General features: G+C 43.6%; 1 protein-coding gene across 2 annotated transcripts in view; it reads left to right on the forward strand.

Annotated features, from left to right (window-relative positions):
- SPATA16 (spermatogenesis associated 16) overlaps window positions 1–18739 on the forward strand; it is a 209127-nt gene that overhangs the window by 154391 nt on the left and 35997 nt on the right. The window contains exon 8 of one of the 2 annotated variants that reach the window (XM_014053709.2): window positions 16074–16238. The exons of the other annotated variant lie outside the window; for it this stretch is intronic. Coding sequence (XP_013909184.2) covers window positions 16074–16238 — 165 coding nt within the window. The remainder of the gene's footprint in view (window positions 1–16073; window positions 16239–18739) is intronic. 2 annotated transcript variants of the gene reach the window in all.

Below are 18739 nucleotides of genomic sequence, written 5' to 3' on the forward strand. Positions count from 1 at the left end.
GACGGCATGAAGCACATGCATGAGCGAACCTGCAGTAATGTCAGCTGAAACCCACCCCTGGTACCACCCAGAAAATAGGTAAATACAGGAACCAAGTCTAGTGGGTTGTTTGAAGCTGCCATCATGCAAGAGATTCACTACATTTAAATAATAATAATAATAACTTTGATCATTTTGCCTCCTCAACATTTCATCAATGAGACTCTGACCACGTGGTACCCTCCAGATGAGTTGAATAATTGATGTCATATTGGCAACATGACCTTTGGCTGTGTTAGCTGACCTCACAGCAGAGCTAAAATAGCTTGGGGAAAGCTGGCCTAGATTTGGAGTAACTCTTTTGAATCCTGGTTAATTGATGGGAACCAACCAATAGAAGGTTCCTACACCAATGGAGAAAAAAAATAGCCAATGGCAATAGCCATGGTGGCACAGTGGTTAGAACGTAGTACTTCAGGCCATTTCTGTTGACTGCTGGCTGCAGTTCAGCAGTTTGACAGTTCGATCCTGACGGAACTCAAGGTAGACTCAGCCTTCCATCCTTCCAAGGTCAGTTAAATGGGGACCCAGATTGTTGGGGGCAATCAGCTGACTCTGTAAACTGCTTAGAGAGGGCTGTAAAGCACCGTGAAGTAGTATATAAGTCTAAGTGCCATTGCTATTTAGGCTTTTATATCACCCCATAGTGCTTTACAATACTCTTTGGGCAGTTTACAATGTAGAAGTATTATTTGCATATTTCCCCCAACCATCTGGGTCCTCATTTTACTGACCTTGGAAGGAGGGAAGGGTGAATCAATCTTGAGCTCCATCAGGATCAAACTTCAGACTGTGGGCAGAGTTTGCATGCAATACAGGTACTCCTCAACTTATCACCACAGTTGAGCCCTAAATTTATGTTGCCTAGTGAGAAATTTGTTATGTGAGTTTTGACCCATTCTATGACTTTTCCCGTCACATTTGTTAAGTGAATCACTGCAGTTCTTAAATTAGCACCATAGTTGATTCTGGTTTCCCCATTAACTTTGCTTGTCAGAAGGTTGCAAAAGGAGATGACATAACCCAGGGACACTGCAGCCATCACAAATATGGATCAGTTGTCAAGAATCCAAATGTAATAGCAATAGCAATAGCAGTTAGACTTATATACTGCTTCATAGGGCTTTCAGCCCTCTCTAAGCGGTTTACAGAGTCAGCATATTGCCCCCAACAACAATACGGGTCCTCATTTTACCCACCTCGGAAGGATGGAAGGCTGAATCAACCCTGAGCCGGTGAGATTTGAACAGCCGAACTGCAGAACTGCAGTCAGCTGAAATAGCCTGCAGTGCTGCATTTAACCACTGTGTCACCTCAGCTCTTGTAAGTCATATGTAAGTCATATGACCATGAGGATGCTGCAACGATGGTAAGTGGGGGAAATGGTCATGTTACTTTTTCCAGCACCTTTGTAACTTTGAACAGTCACTAAATGAACTGTTGTGAAATCAAGGACTATTTGCACTGCATTTTAACCAGGAATTAATAGGAAGATCACTTGAACCAATTTCCTTTTCCTGGGAGGTTCCCGGGTTGACCAAAAAGGCATCCTGGTTTTGATTACTGCTTATTTTTGACTTTTAGATTTTTGAGTGGAGGTGGGGGAGGGGTTGTTTCAAAGGTGGTATTCAGCAGGTTCTGACCAGTTCTGGAGAACCACTAGCGGAAATTTTGAGTAGTCTGGAGAACTGGTCCCACCCCCATCTATTCTGCACCTCCCAAGTCCCAACTGCCATGTCCACCATGTCACATCCACCAAGCCATGCCACGCCCACCAAGCCATGCCACGGCAACCAAGCCATGCCACACCCAGCAAGCCATGCCACACCCAGCAAGCCATGCCACCCCCAGCAAGCCATGCCATGCCCACCAAGCCATGCCACACCCACCAAGCCATGCCACGCCCATCAAGCCATGCCACATCCACCAAGCCATGCCACTTGAGAGACCGCCTACTGCCAATTACCTCCACGCGATCTATTAGATCTCACCGATTAGGCCTCTTCCGAGTTCCATCTGCCGGTCAGTGCCGACTGGCAACCACGCGGAGGAGAGCCTTCTCGGTAGCAGCTCCGACCCTATGGAACAATCTCCCCGTGGAGATTCGGACCCTCACCACCCTCCAGACCTTCCGCACAGCCCTCAGAATCTGGCTATCCCGTCAGGCCTGGGACTAAGATTGTAACCCGCCCGAATGGTATGAATGTTGTGTTTTTAATTATGTATTGTCTTATATGTAAAAAGTTTGTCTTTTCCCTCCTTCCCTTTTTAAGTTGTGAGCCGCCCTGAGTCCCCCCAGGGAAAAGGGCGGCATATAAATAAACTCAATACCAATACCATGCCCACTAAGCCATGCCTTGCCCAACAAGACATGCCATGCCCACCAAGACATGCCACACCCACCAAGCCATGCCATGCCCACCAAGACATGCCACACCCACCAAGACATGCCATGCCCACCAAGCCATGCCACGCCCACCAAGTCATGCCATGCCCACCAAGCCATGTCATACCCATCAGGCCATGCCATGCCCACCAAGCCATGCCACATCCACCAAGCCATGCCATGCCCACTAAGCCATGCCTTGCCCAACAAGACATGCCACGCCCACCAAGCCATGCCACGCCCACCAAGCCATGCCATGCCCACTAAGCCATGACTTGCCCAACAAGCCATGCCATGCCCAACAAGACATGCCACGCCCACCAAGCCACACCCATAAAACCGGTAGTAAAAAAAATTGAATCACACAACTGGGTTGTTTGCTTGTTTTTGGCTTTTGCTCAACAGGACCTGGCTGGAAGGCCATTTCTGTTTGCTGACTTCATTCCTTTTAAAAGTCCGTTTTCAAATGCCTTGTGCCAAACCTTTTCCTCACCCCTTCAGCCCAGTTGCCAAGTCTTTTATCCGCTGCTAAATCACCCAGTTCATTGTGCCTGAAGCCTTCATTTCAGCTCCCTCTTTACTTAACCTTTGCAGTACCGGGACAAGGTGTTTTTAGCTTCTCCTTGGCCGCTTTCTTAGTTTCTTTGCTGCTTTTTAGTTGTCTCTTGAACTCCGCCATCACTTAGGTAATTTCCATCATGAGCTTCATATCCCCGTGGGCTCTTATTGCTGCCAAAGGCACTTATTTTCACTCTCTGTCGGCATTTTCTTCCTTACCGCTGAAATACAACCCCTGACAGCATTCAACCTGCTATAAACCTCTCCTTCTCCCCATCCTCTTAAATATGAGAATGAGGCTTGGGGCTTATTTCTTCCAGCATGGACTTAGGGAAAATTGCCTTATTTATTCAGCAGTAGCCAGATTAGCTCTTCAATTTGATTTTTTTTTTTTTAGCCCAAATGTATGGAGGTGCAGGCAAGGGAAGCCAGAATGCCCTCCATTCAGTAAGTGTGCAGCCAAGATTTATTACAGCTTTCATCCTGATCTGCTCATTTACCACCTACGAGGTACTTGGCTCCCGGCCAATCCATAAGAAATATTGTGTTCCCACTGAAGGCTGATATGATGTAGCCCTGACTTGTATCACGCTCCTGGGATTCAAGGTAGACAAGATGATTCGCAGCTGCATCACCCATCTCTTTAAATGCTAATAAAACTGAGGATGGGGATACTGATTCATCCTGGAACCACACTTAGGGAATAGAACACCTCTCTGTATCACATCCCCCAGTGGGAATCGCCTATCAACCTGATTACATGTTGCAATGACATGTTGCAATAATAGGACAATTACATTAGCAAGCCTGTCAAAATAACAGAATGACACAGTTAGAAGGGACCTTGGAGGTCTTCTAGTCCAACCCCTTGCTCAAGCAGGAAATCCTTTAGCAGTGATGGTGAACCTTTTCGGCACTGAGTGCCCAAACCAGAATGTGCATATGTGGCCGACCACCAGAAACCCGAAGACCAGCTGGCTGGTGCGCATGCTCAGGTTGACCACCTGGTCTTCGGATTTACGGCATGCACATACGTGCCAGCCAGCTGGTCTTTGCACATGCTGGATCGCCGTAAACCCAAAGACCAGGTGGCCAGCATGCGCATGCCGCATCAGCCAGCTTGTCTTCAGGTTTATGGCACTCCGGTGTGCACAAACACCAGCTGGTTGTTACGCATGCATGCGCCGGAAACCAGAAGAGCAAATGGCAGGCATGCCCACAGAGAGGGCTCTGCCTGCCACCTCTGGCATCATGGCCCTATAACATTTACATGTGAGAGGGATCTTGAAGTCAAAGTGGACAATCACTTAAATATGAGCCAGCAGTGTGCAGCAGCTGCCAAAAAAGCCAACACAGTTCTAGGCTGCATAAACAGAGGAATAGAATCAAGATCATGTGAAGTGTTAATACCACTTTATAATGCCTTGGTAAGGCCACCCTTGGAATACTGCATCCAGTTTTGGTCGCTACGATGCAGAAAAGATGTGGAGACTGTAGAAAGACTGCAGAGAAGAGCAACAAAGATGATTAGGGGACTGGAGGCTAAAACATATGAAGAATGGTTGCAGGAACTGGGTATGTCTAGTTTAATGAAAAGAAGGACTAGGGGAGACATGATAGTAGTGTTCCAATATCTCAGGGGTTGCCACAAAGAAGAAAGAGTCAAGCTATTCTCCAAAGCACCTGAGGTTAGAACAAGAAGCAATGAGTGGAAACTAATCCAAGAGATTGGATATCCATTTGTCTGAAATAGTATATGATTCCCTGCCTAAGTACGGGGTTGGACTAGAAGACCTCCAAGGCCCCTTCCAATGCTTCTATTCTATTCTATTCTTTGAGACAAATGATTGTCCAATGTCTTCTTAAAAACATCCAGTGTTGGATCACCCACAACTCCTGGAGGCATGTTGTTCCGCTGATTAATTCAGCAATCCTCAGCCTTTGCGGACCAGCAGCGGGTGAGGGAGAGGGAATGATTACATGCAAATGATGGGCGAGCGAGCATACAGCTCCATTTCAATGAACAGTGGGCACTTGCGCCCGCCACTCACACAAATGGAACTGCATGCGTGCATGTGCTCTCCGGACGCTTCTGCAGCCAGCTTCTAAATGGACCGTGGTCTGAAGATGGGGAACCCCTGGATTAATTGTTCTAACTTTCAGGAAATTTCTCCTTAGTTCAAGGTTGGATCTTTCCTTGATAAGTTTCCATCCATTGCTTCTTGTTCTGCCCTCATGTACTTTGGAGAATAAGTTGACCCCATTTTCTTTCTGGAAGCCTCTCAAATATTGAAACGCTGCTATCATGTCATCCCTAGTCCTTCCTTTCATTAGACTAGACCAGGGGTCAGCAACCCGCGGCTCTGGAGCCACATATGACTCTTTAATCCCTCTGCTGCGGCTCCTTGTTGCCGGTTGGTGCCATAATTTTGAGAGGACCTTTCGGTGGGGGGGCAGGAGGGAAGCACAGTGTGCCAGGGGAGACGCTATGGCAAGGGGTGGGTTTTCCGGTCGGCTCCACAATTGATAGGGATTTCGGTTAGGACAGGTAGAGGAAAAAGAACACTGTGCTAGGAGGAGACTCTATGGTGGGGGAACCGGACTTCCGGTCAGCTCCAGAATTGAAAAGGGGAGTTCCAATTAGAACCTTTGTGGCTCTTTGAGGGTTTAAGGTTGACAACCCCTGGTTTAGACCTACGCAATTCCTGCAACCGTTCTTCATATGTTTTAGCCTCCAGTCCCCTAATCATCTTTGTTGCTCTTCTCTGCACTCTTTCTAGAGTCTCCACATCTTTTTTTATATTGTGGTGACCAAAACTGGGTGCAATATTCCAAGTGTGACATAGTGATGTAATTGAGAGACATAAGTTATTTATAAATGATATAGCCGAACCATTTGCATGATGTATCGTGACATCACTGCAGGTTCTTAAACATTCTGGTGTTAAAGAGAAGTTTTAACAGTGCTAAAGAGCCAAACAAGAGTCATTTAGAAAAATCTGGAAAGAAACGAAGTACTTTGCCACAATCTTGACACATCTGTGCTAAGGAACATGATGGATGCAGTATCCTATCTCTTCCTAGACCATTTATTTAAGCCAGGGATATGTCAATGATTGCAATTCACTCTCCTGACCAGCTGGACACAGCAAATGTTTTATGGGTGGGGATGAGAGAGAGATACAGAACACATTTCTACTCTTAAAATTAAAAAAAAAAGAGGCCTGAGCCAGCTACAATAGGCTATAACTGTGCTGCTAAAAATCAGATAGCAAAATCAATAGAAAAGAGGCAATTTTTCAAGGGGTTGCGTAGTGGTAAACTGTAGACATTGATATACATCCCTAAGACCACCCATTTTGCTTTTTAAAAGGTCAAAAAATATATGCTTGCCCTATCAAAAATTGGCCTGTTGCTAAGAAATTTCAGAGGAAAAACCTTGATCCTGGAGGCACTTCTAGCCTATAGAGCAGAGGTGGTATTCAGCAGGTTCTGACCAGTTCTGGAGAATCAGTAGCAGAAATTTTGAGTAGTTCGGGGAACCGGTAAATACCATCTCTGACTGGCCCCGCCCCCATCTATTCTATGATTCCCGAGTCCTATTTCCCCAGAAATGGGGATTTTGCAGTGACCTTCCCCTGGAGTAGGGAGGGAATGGAGATTTTACAGTATCCTTCCCCCGCCATGCCCACCAAGCCACACCCACCAAACCATGCCATGCTCACCGAGTCATGCCCACAGATCTGGTAGTAAAAAAAAATTGAGTCCCACCACTGCTATTATAGGGCCGTGGTGGCACAGTGGTTAGAGTGCAGTACTGCAGGCTACTTCAGCTGACTGCTAGCTGCAGTTTGGCAGTTCAAATCTCACTGACTCAAGGTTGACTCAGCCTTCCATCTTTCCTAGGTGGGTAAAATGAGGACCCAGATTGTTGGGGGCAATAGGCACACTCTGTAAACCTCTTAGAGAGGACTGTAAAAGCAGTATTGAAGCAGTATATAAGTCTAAGTGCTATTGCAATAGACCAGGCTTTTGTGTGTGTGTGTGTGTGTGTGTGTGTGTGTGTGTGTGTGTGTTCGGTTGGAACGGGACCGGCGGTGTCCTCATGCACCCGCAGCGCACGCATGCGTACTAGCATCTGTGTGATGCTCCAGCTGCTCCTGGAGGATCGCGCAGGCGCTGTATGCGTCCTGCACATGCGTGGAAGCGCAGAACTCGTCAAAACTGGGTAAGGAGCGCGGGCGGGCGGGTGCGCCCTTCGCCGTTCCCGGAAGTTACTTACTTCCAGGTTCACCGACCAACCGGTTCGCGGGGACTGCCGTGAACCAGTTGAAACCCACTCCTGATACATACATACATACATACATACACACACACACACACACACCTACCTATCATTAAAAATCTTATAATCATGTTAAAAGTTTACAATCTTGTGCAGCCACATTACTAGCTGTCCAGGGCCACATGCAAACTGTAGGGGCCACGGGTTGAACACGCCTGCTGTAAATCATGGTTTCCTCAACCAAAATGGTCAGGGACAGCTAAGCAAAACTGACATTAATCCAAATCCAGGAGGTTTCTCTATCACTCAACCTCATGCAAAACAGGATCTGTGGTGGTTTTTCCACTAGTCCTTTAACCAGCAGAGAAGGCATATTGTCCTAAAGTCTGTCCCATTGCTTATCCCAAGCATCCAAGGCTAATTTGAGCTAGTAAAGATGCTGTCCATCAGCACCTGTTCCAAGCCATGTTTAGGAAAGGAACTGAAAGATTTATTTATTTAGTATTTATTTATTTGTTTGTATTTAATTTTATTTATTTCATCAAGCTTGAATTAGATAACAGATCTAAGTATAAACATGATTATGAATACATGAAATGAATACAAATACAAGGGAATATTAGGATAGTGATGGTAGGCATGCTGGTTGGCTTATGCACGCCCCTTAAAAGACCTCTTAGGAATGGGGTGAGGTCGACAGTAGACAGTCTAAGGTTAAAGTTTTGAGGGTTTGGGGAAGAAACCACAGAGTCAGGTAGTGCATTCGAGGCATAGACCACTCTGTTACTGAAATTGTATTTTCTGCAATCAAGTTTGTAGCAGTTTACCATAAGTTTGTATCTATTGTGTATTTGTGTGTTATTGTGGTTGAAGCTAAAGTATTCATTGACAGGTAGGACATTGTAGAAGATAATTTTATGTACTACACTTAGGTCGGATCGAAGACGGTGAAGGTCTAAGTTGTCTAAGCCCAAAATTTCAAGTCTGGTGGAATAAGATCTGGCTTCCTATTGCAGGTTTTTCTTCAAAACACCAATAATTATGTTGACCCAAGTCAATATACACTGAACACTAAAAACTAGGACAATTGGGTGGAGTTTTCTATATTCTCCCTTCAGGGGACTGGGGAATATTTTTCTTTTACAAACTGAAAAAGGCATTGTCAATTATAAATGCCTTCAACTCATGCAGAAATCAATCTTATAATAGAACTGGTTTTTTTAAACTATCCCCAGTATTTGTTTATATGTCATTAAATCATTGTCAGGCTTAGCAACCATGTACAGGTAGTCCTCACTTAGTGCCTGCCTTGTTTAATGACCGTTGTAAGTTATGAGTGTGTGTACAAAAACAACTTTGAGACCAATCTTCACATTTATGACCATCACAGTGCACCATTCAGGCACTTTGCAACCAATGTACGTTTATAACTATCACAGCCGCTCCAGTCATGTAATCACCATTTATATACTTTATGATTGGCTTATGACAAGCAGTGTTAACTGAGCAAGTGGATGTAAAATTGTAAGTCACTGGTCACATGATGTTTCACTTAATGACCATGGGACATAGAAGTGGCTGGTCCCAATTGTGGTCACTAAGTGAGGATCAGCTGCAGATATATTTTCTCCAGAGCAATCTGTGCCTAACCTGGTCCTTCAGGCCTTCCAAAGGTGTCACTATCTTCATTATAACCAAGTTCATCCACCTGCTGCTGATTATCCTCTTTTTAGGGCAATGGGCTCTTAATCTACATTATTCTCTAAAACCCAATTTCACCACATTCTCGCATTTTCCTGTTCTACATTACTACTATGGTTCTTTCCTGCTGACTTCTATATTCTTACATCTTAATCCCTGTATTGTCACTCTCTAAAGCTGTACTCCTTTTTCTATGGAGTTCAGCATGACTTTTATCTTTTCCAGTTTCTATTTTCTTTTTCTTTTTTCCTGTCCAAGTCTTGGCTTTTTCTTCCACTTTTCGTCTTGTTTCTTCCTGGATGCTCTTCTTGACTTTTCTCTTTTTCTCAATCTTGGCTCCATCCAGAGGTGGGTTCCTACCAGTTCGCACCAGTTCGGTAGAACCGGTTCGTCAAATCTACCGAACCGGTTAGAAGAGGTTCCACCAGGAAGCAGGCCACACCTACAGAAGAGGTTCCAAACTTTTTTGAAACCCACCACTGACACACACACACACACACACACACACACACACAGACTCACACAGAGAGAGAAAGAGAAAGAGAAAGAAAGGAAGAAATAAATAAAGAAAAAAGAAAGAAAAAGTGAGAGAGATGAAAGAAAAAAGGAAAAAGGGACAGAGAGACAAAAGGAAGGAGAGAGAGAGAGAGAGAGAGAGAGAGAGAACACATGGCCGGCAAGCCACTCCCACCAAGCCACTCCCACAAAGGAGGCCACACCCACAGAGTAGGTTCGAAAGCATTTTGAAACCCACCACTGGCTCCATCTGAGGGAAATGACTCAAAGTGGTTTTTTTTCCCCTCATGCCCATCTGAAGGAAGGAAAAAACACCCCTCTTTCCCCAGTTTTCTCAGACGCTGCCCGTTTTCATTAGTTTGCCTTTTACTGTATTTGGTTCCTTCTCTTTTTGGAAGTGAAAAAAAAATCAAGAACAAACTTTAGCTGCCTCCACTGTAGGCCAGGAATGAGAGCAAAGGAACATGGCGGCAACATTTATTTGTACTTCGGTTAGGGGATGTAAGGAATCATCTGGAAAATACCTAGTGAAGTCATCCAGGATTCTGATTAATCCATTTGAGTTTTGCCTTCTTGGAAACCCCTTCCTCCCACTGGTGTCACAAGGGATTAAAAATGCTTGTATAAAAGAGGACTGGAAAGCAGAATGCTTCCTAACTTGAGTTCTCAGATATTAAGCATTCTTGATTCCTCTGTCTCCCTCTTTTTCCACTGTATGGCTTGACCTAGTTATTTCAAGGCCACCTTTAGATAACACTTCCTTTTCTCACGAAAAAAAATCAGTCTGAAATGTTGGCATACAGCATTTCAAATCCTGCCAGAAGCAATGCCTCGGGGTTTTGCTTAAAAGTTGACTGCGAAAGGACAGGAGAAATGTACCTATCACCACATTTCTTTCCAATTCTAACATGTTAGTGAAGGAATCCAAACAGTTTCAAAGAGAAAAATGAAGAAAGCTTATGAGCCCAGATATTAAGGGGGGGGGGTCATATTCTTATCACTTTTCAGTTCATCAGTTAGAAGATCCTTGCTGCCTTGGTATATACATAATACATTTAACCAGATTTAGCAGGTGCATTTGTGCCACGTTTGGTTAGTTTTAATCCTGATGGGCTTTTTTGTGGCGTAGTGTGAACGCAATCTGTTCAGTTAATTCAAGTTTTGTTGGATTTTTTAAAATATACATTGATATCAATATATGAACCATGTGTCCTCTGGATATAATTCATTTTAATACAAACAGCAACAATAGCAATAATAGCAATAATAGCAATAATAGCAATAATAGCAATAATAGCAATAATAGCAATAATAGCAATAATAGCAATAATAGCAATAATAGCAATAATAGCAATAATAGCAATAATAGCAATAATAGTAATAGATGTTGCATTAATCAAGCTTATATAATCCTAGTATTGATATACATGATTATTTTTTTAATAATAGTAATTCAACATTTAAATGTTCCATTGTAATGCCAATGATATTATTAAGCATACATAGTGATACCAACTTTCAACCTCTAATCTTTCCATCTAATTATTTCTTCTATTATATAAAAATTGTATCTGCTAACATCCCCCCCTAATTCTTATTTCTACCTCTATTCTAACTTCTAATCAGGCCACCATTACTAATCCTAGTGTTAACACACTTGTTTATATTAAGACACAGTCCCTTATTATTTGGTTGTTCAAAGTCACAATATACCAGAGGTGTATTGGTTCTGACCATTTCTGGAGAACCGGTAGCGGAAATTTTGAGTATTCAGAGAACCGGTAAATACCACTTCCGACTGGCAGTGCCCCCATCTATTCTCTTCCTACCAAGATCCAGCTGATCAGGGGGGAAATGGAGATTTTACAGTATCCTTCCCTTGCCACGCCCACCATGCCACACCCACCAAGGCATGCCACGCCCACTAAGGCATGCCCATAGAACCATTGCAATACGCCATTCCAGGAGCAGTCATCCTATTATTTAAAGATACCTAATAATATCATATCATTGATTAATTCATAATTTGAGGAGTCCTTGGTGCTCTCTGAGCTTGGTTGTTTTCTTGCAGATGTTTCATTACCAAAAGAAGAAAACAACCAAGCTCAGAGAGCACCAAGGACCCATCATTTCAACCCTGAGCTACAAATACTCTCCTTTATTGGTAACTCATAATTTAATATTTAAAGACCATTTTGTCTGACTAGCAGAAACCAGCCAAAAAACATTGACTGCAAGATGCTGCAGATGACCATAAAAGTGACTTTTTTGCTATGCGCTAAAAATGCAATAATGTAACCACCAGGAGGGAGGGAAGACGGGGGAGGAAATTCAGCCAACATGAAATCAAATGGTCACTACGTCACCAGTCATAAGTCAAGGACAACCTGTACTGTAGCTTTTCCAAATTGCAATGTACCTTGGTAAAGGCATGAATACATTATTGTCGTCGTTGTTATCGGCGAGATCTGAAAATAGACACAATATTTAAGCATAGGACCAAGCCTGTTTTAATTCAGTAACCAGTTTAAGCATTATTTTTGCCCAATCAGTGCACCTCATATCATGGAATGTGTGAATTGGAAGGGAACTGATAGGCAATCTAGTCCAACTTCCTGCTCGGTGCAGAAATGCACTGAACTACCTCAGAAGGTGTCTATTCGGTCCCCATTTTCAAACTCCAGTGGGAGAGAATTCACCATTGTTCTAAATCAAGGGTGTGTTCCAGTTGCTGCTACTGCAGGTTCGCTCAGGGATGCGTTGCGCATGGATGCTTGATGCGTGCTACGTGCACATGCACAGTACTAAAAAAAATGCTTCTGTGCATGCGCAAAAGCCAAAAACAAGACTGCGCCAAGAGAACCAATTTGGGGGCGCAGCAGGCCCAGCTGTGTTCTAAATGAGGGATGGGCCATTATGGTAATTTGTTGACCTGTGGACTTCAACTCCCAGAATTCCTGAGCCAGCATGGAATCCATCAAATTGCTATAGTTGCCCACTGCTGTTCTTGTTCTGACCGAGGCTTCGCAAGAGCAGGAAGCAAACTCCTGGTCCTGACAAAAACCCCTTTTATTAATTAACTGTGAATTCTGTTCATTCACATACAGCAAAGTCTTTCAAGGGAGGATATGCAGTCACAGATCTTATCTGGTATAGAGAACTGTCAGGCCGATATCTGCAAAACTTGGCAAGGTATCTAGGAGAGTCACAGGCCAATTAAGCGAACTAATTGTCTCCTGCAACTCCACTCCTCTTTCACTTCTCTTTTATTTCTTCTGGGAGGGGCCATTCATCATCCACCTGTGGCCTTACTCCCAATTGACCCCTGTTCTTTAGCTGTTTCCTTCCAGTTCCCACACTGGGAACAGACTCCAGCTGTTCATCTGCCTCACTGATGTCTGACTCTGAAGGCAGCTGATAACTGGCATACGGCTCTGGCCCCCTCTCTGCCTCCAACACAGAGCCTTCCCCAGACTCCAGGACTGGCCCATGTTCCTCTCCAACCTCCTCACTGTCAGAATCTGCTGCCAGCTCTGCTGGCCGCTGGCAGGCCACCATAGTTCTAAACTATCCATTCCTTTAGCTATCACCATTTTATCAAAACCCAATTCCTCCTAATATCCCACTATTTTAAAACAATCCTTTTTTAATCCATTGATCTTTGTCATGCCTTCAGTTTCAACAAAGAACATCTATGTCCCTTCTTGGGCTTGACAGCTGTTTTACATCTTTGTAGCAACTATCAAGTCTCTCCTTCTGCTTTCTCTTTTTGCAAGCTAAAAATCCCTGTCTCCTTGAACCATTCCCCCTAGGGTTTGGTTTCTACCTCCCTTATCATCCTGGCAGCTCTCCAGTTTCAACCCGCCCCAGTTTCTCCACATCTCTTTTAAAGTATGGGATCCTTATTCAGCTTTGGTGATGAAATGGCTTACTATTGTTGCATATTAAACATGCAACAGATTGTAGGAACCAATTGATGGATTCCCCTGGCTGGGTTTCCTCTCTGATTTAGTGTCATTTGCCAGCAGGAAAAATGATCAATCATTGTCTGTAGCATGGACTTAGCAGTAAACCTAGATACTATGGGCAAGTGCCTTGGAGGAGAGTTTTAGCTATTTTTCAAGTTCTCCTAGTGACAGTTCACTGATGCGGTCTAACATGGTTTAGCACTCTTCTACAAAGTGCTGAACTTGTTTGCTTAAGCATGAGCCTAGCAATTTTCTGGAGAAGCAGTAAATCTGGGCATAAAATATAGTTCAGCTAATAGATTCCATGTGTAGCTGAGAGATACATGTTGAAGTGTAATCTTAGAATAGAATTACAGAGTTGGAAGGGACCTTGGAGGTCTTCTAGTCCTTAGTTCTAGGTTGCTTCTCTCCTTGATCAGTTTCCACCCATTGCTTCTTGTTCTACCCTCAGGTCCTTTGGAAAATAGTTCGACTCCCTCTTTTTTGTGGCAACCCTTGAGATATTGGCACACTGCTATCATGTCTCCCCTAGTCCTTCTTTTCATTAAACTAGACATACCCAGTTCCTCCAACCGTTCCTCATATGTTTTAGCCTCCAGTCCCCTAATCATCTTTGTTGCTCTTCTCTCCACTCTTTCTTGGATCTCCACATCTTTTCTACATCATGGTGACCAAAACTGAATGCAGTATTCCAAGTGGGGCCTTACCAAGGCATTATAAAGTGGTATTAACACTTCACATGATCTTGATTCCATCCCTCTGTTTATGTAGCCTAGAACTGTGTTAACGTTTTTGGCAGCTGCTGCACACTGTTGGCTCATATTTAAATGGTTGTCCACTAGGACTCCAAGATCCTTCTCACAGTTATTACTATTCAGCAAGGTACCACCTATACTGTACCTGTGCATTTTGTTTTTCTTGCTTAAATGTAGAACCTTACTTTTTTCACCATTGAATTTCATTTTGTTAGACAGTGCCCAATGTTCAAATAAAATTAGCATGGGAGGACAAAGAAAGGGGCGGGGCCAGAATAAAAAGCCATTTAAATTAAAGTTTCATTCAATAAATTAGGATTTCAAGGTAAACTGAAGCAATGGCTGGAAACTGAACAAGAAGAGAAGCAACCTAGAACAGAGAAGGAATTTCCTGACAGTGAGAACAATAACCAGTGGTATACTTTGCCTTCAGAAGGTGTGGGTGCTCCAAAACGTGAGATTTTTAAAAAAAATGGGCAATGTTTTGTCTGAAATGGTACAGGGTCATATGCTTGAGCAGTGGGTTGGACAAGAAGTCCTCCAAGTTCCCTTCCAACTCTGTTATTCTGTAATGTATAATATAAACTGGTACCAATAGCAATAGCAGTTAGACTTATATACCACTTCATAGGGCTTTCAGCCCTCTCTCAACCGTTTACAGAGTCAGCATATCGCCCCCACAGTCTGGGTCCTCATTTCACCCACCTCGGAAGGATGGAAGGCTGAGTCAACCTTCAGCTGGTGAGATTTGAACCGCTGAACTGCAGATAGCAGTCAGCTGAAGTGGCCTGCAGTACTGCACTCTAACCACTGCGCCACCTCGGCTCTAATAATGTATAGATGAATATAATAATGTTCTCCATTCTTGTCACATTATAATTACAATTCACTATCAACTCGTAGACAGAAGAAGAGTATACCTATAGCCGGGATGGCGAACCTATGGCACACGTGCCACAGGTGGCACGAGGAGCCATTTGTCAGGGCACGAGAGGCGTTGCCCTATCAGCTGGCCAGCGTGCAGACACGCGCTGGCCAACTGAGTTCAGCCTTTTTTAAAGCCATTTTTCGCCCTCCCCAGGCTCCAGAGACTTTTTTAGGAGCCTGGGGATGGCGAAAACAGCCTCCCCCCACCCACCCCCGGAGACCCTCTGGAGGCTTCAGGAGCTTCTCTGAAGCCTCCAGAGTGCGAAAAACCAGCCCTACGGACAAACCGGAAGTTCAGCAACAGACTTCTGATTTGCTTGTAGGGCCAGTTTAAGGCATCCAGAGCCTTCAGGGAAGCCTCCAGAAGCCCCCTGAGGGCTCCGGAAGTCTTAAACTTGCCCTACAAGCAAACCGGAAGTCCATTGCCGAACTTCCAGTTTGCCTGTAGGGCCTGTTTTTTGCATTCCGGAGGCTTAGGGGGAAGCTCCTGAAGCCTCCGGAGTGCCTCCGGGGGGGTGGGGGAGGCTGTTTTCGCCCTCCCCATGCTCCTATAAAGCCTCTGGAGCCTGGGGAGGGTGAAAAAAGAATGCAAAACATGGGAGGTAGCACCTGTCATGCATGCATGCATGCTGGGGGGGGGGGTCGAGCATTGCATTATGGGTGTGGCAAGCCCGTGCACGACCCTCCCTGCGCTCTGCCCGCTTATGGCACGCGAGCCAAAAAAGGTTCGCCATTGCTGCTCTATAGCATCTGGGAGCATATGTATTGGAGCTACTTCCCTACTTAACAATTATAGATCAAAAATATTGCACTGGCCTGTTTATCTGAAAATCAACTGTGTGGTTATAATAAGAGGCAATGTCGGTTGTTAAAGGATGAAATGAGACCCCTTCCACAGCTTCGACCTCTAAGCACTCTTCTTTTCCTTGTGAGCCCAGGAGTCCTTCTGTGCATGTTCAGGTGTCATAGAAAAACTGCAATATGCAAGCCTCCTTGGACGCCTGCAGCGTATCAAGGAACAATCTCAAGTGATCAATCAAGCTATGGCTGAGCTCGCCACTATTCCTTACCTCCAGGATATCAGCCAACCAGATGCAGAACTGGTAAGCATGCTGTTTTTCAGTCCTTTTGGAATTGGTTTGGAGGACAAAGGAAGGAACGAAGCTAGAATTGTATTTTTGTTTTCTGGTCCTTAGGAATATGTACTGGGATTCCGAATCTTGAGCATAACATTCTGCAAAAAATCTGGGCTAAGCGTATGGAGTGGCCTGGATTCAGGTCAATATTTTTATGGCCATTGCTAGATCTTTTTGTTCTATTGTGAAAGACTGTAAATTATGTTCTATCGCATATGTGATGCAATACAGTAAGAAGAAGAAGGACACAACAATCTACCAGTCTCTTGCAATTCTGGACATTGTTCCCCAATGCAGCTAGCTCAAAAATACCACAAAAAGGAAGAAAATATCATGCAATGACACAATGTCTGTTTTGCAGGCAGGCTACTAACATTCACACAAAACACTTGATCAGATTTATTTGTTTGTTTGTTTGTTTGTTTGTTAGACTTATATACCGCTTCATAGGGCTATCAGCCTTCTCTAAGCGGTTTACAATTTTTTTTTTTTAGCAAATTGAGTCAGCAACTTGCCCCCACAGTCCGGGTCCTCATTTCACCCACCTTGGAAGGATGAAAGGCTGAGTCGACCTTGAGCCGGTGAGATTTGAACCGCTGAACTGCAGATCACAGTCAGCTAAAGTGGCCTGCAGTACTGCACCCTAACCACTGCGCCACCTCGGCTCAGATCAGTCAAAGATGACCATACACAGCTATATAACTTGCTTAGCTTGGTCAGTGTTTGAGAACAGTTTAGCATCTTCTACTGTCCTATTCCATTTCCTTGATTTAAGTTCTGTTTCAAGCTAGAAAATGTATCACAAACCATCCTAAGTTTGTGAGAATATGGGGGGGGGGGGAGATAAGGTTATCTGAATTGGAATCCATTGGGATCTCTATTTAGCTGAGCATACATTTGTAATATAATCAAGCCAAATCTTGGTATTTAGAGGGAGAAGTTTATGTCCATAAGGATAAGTAAAATTATAATTAAAAAGTATAGTTAAAAGCCAGCACTTTTAAGTTTTCCATATGGTGGGAGAATGAAGGCAAAGAAATAACACATCCACTTTGATTGGATCCCACAACATTATCCTGGGACACGTATATTCATCTTCATTCCTGAATTCTGTAGCCTAATTATGCTGGAGATTTTCATCTGCTGTAGAATATTCCTAGGGTTGAAAAATGTGCTGTTTGCTAGTTCTACTAATATGCTGAAAGCATGAAGCCTGCTTTCTTAGTGGTAATTTTCACTACATCCTCTTAACTTAAACACTGTTTGAGCATGATTGCCCCATACATTTCAACATTAGGATTGTAGTTTTTGAAGGAAACAGGAGAGCATGGTCTTTGTTACAATAAACATAAAAGTCAGCATAGGTCAGAATCAGGAAAATCAAATGAAACTCTATCAGAATTTGAGGCCTAATCTTGTTTGGGTGCTAAAGAAATTAATTTTGCTGATCATATCACAAAACTGGAATGTGAGGAGGTCTGGTCAGAGCCAAGGAGCTAATATGGATAATTCCATGATACAGAACAAACTGAACCAAGGACAAACTGAATTTCCAATTAAATTTGCACATTATCCTAAGCAATGCTTTTCCCAACCATGATTTATTGAGTAAATCATAGTTGAAGGGGCTTGCACATCTCAAACCCAAAACCAGGGGTGAAATTCAGAAGGTTCTGACAGGTTCTGGAGAACCGGTAGCGGAATTTTTGAATAGTTCAGAGAACCGGAAAATACCACCACTGGCTGGCCCCAGAATGGGATGACAATGGAGATTTTCCAATATCCTTCCCCCATGAGTGGGGAAGGAATGGGGATTTTGCAGTATTCTTTCCCTGCCACGCCAACCAAGCCACGCCTACAAAATCGGTAGTAAAACAAATTAGAATTTCACCACTGCCCCAAACCATAGCTTACAAATTGCATCGGTTGAGACCATACAGCACACAAAATGAAAGCCAAACAATTTACAGATTGCTTAATATTTTGGATGATTTACCCCTCTGTACTTTTGTTGTATTGTCTTCTCTCAAAATATATTGATAATAACCACGAAGGCATGCGCACCACTACAAAAGGAAATAGGTGTGCACACCATATCCTCATGTGTTTTTTTTTCTCGTCTCTTCCCAACAACAAGCCAGAAACTCTTCAAAAGATTATTTTCCTGAAATTAACAAACCAGATTTTTAAACTAGTCTTAAAACTCTGTTGAAATTGTTGGCTTTGTTCCAAACAGAGTAACCAAGCTTTGCTGATTCAATTGGTTAAATAAGGACTTTAAGGTTTAAAATAGGAGGCAGGAAGAGAGGAAAGAAGGAAACAAGTCTTTATCCATAAAGAAAACACACACACAATGTCATTATTAATTCCTGTAAATTAAACACATCTTAAAGATACAGTCAGTTTTACTCAAACATTGTACCCTTTTCAGAAAATATTGCATGGAAATGTACTTCTCCTTTCAGTTG

The sequence above is a fragment of the Thamnophis sirtalis genome, unplaced genomic scaffold (assembly GCF_051295495.1).
Source record: "Thamnophis sirtalis isolate CommonGarterSnake01/CBP01778 unplaced genomic scaffold, rThaSir2_p1.2 scaffold_11, whole genome shotgun sequence".
Classification (NCBI taxonomy): Eukaryota; Metazoa; Chordata; class Lepidosauria; order Squamata; family Natricidae; genus Thamnophis; species Thamnophis sirtalis.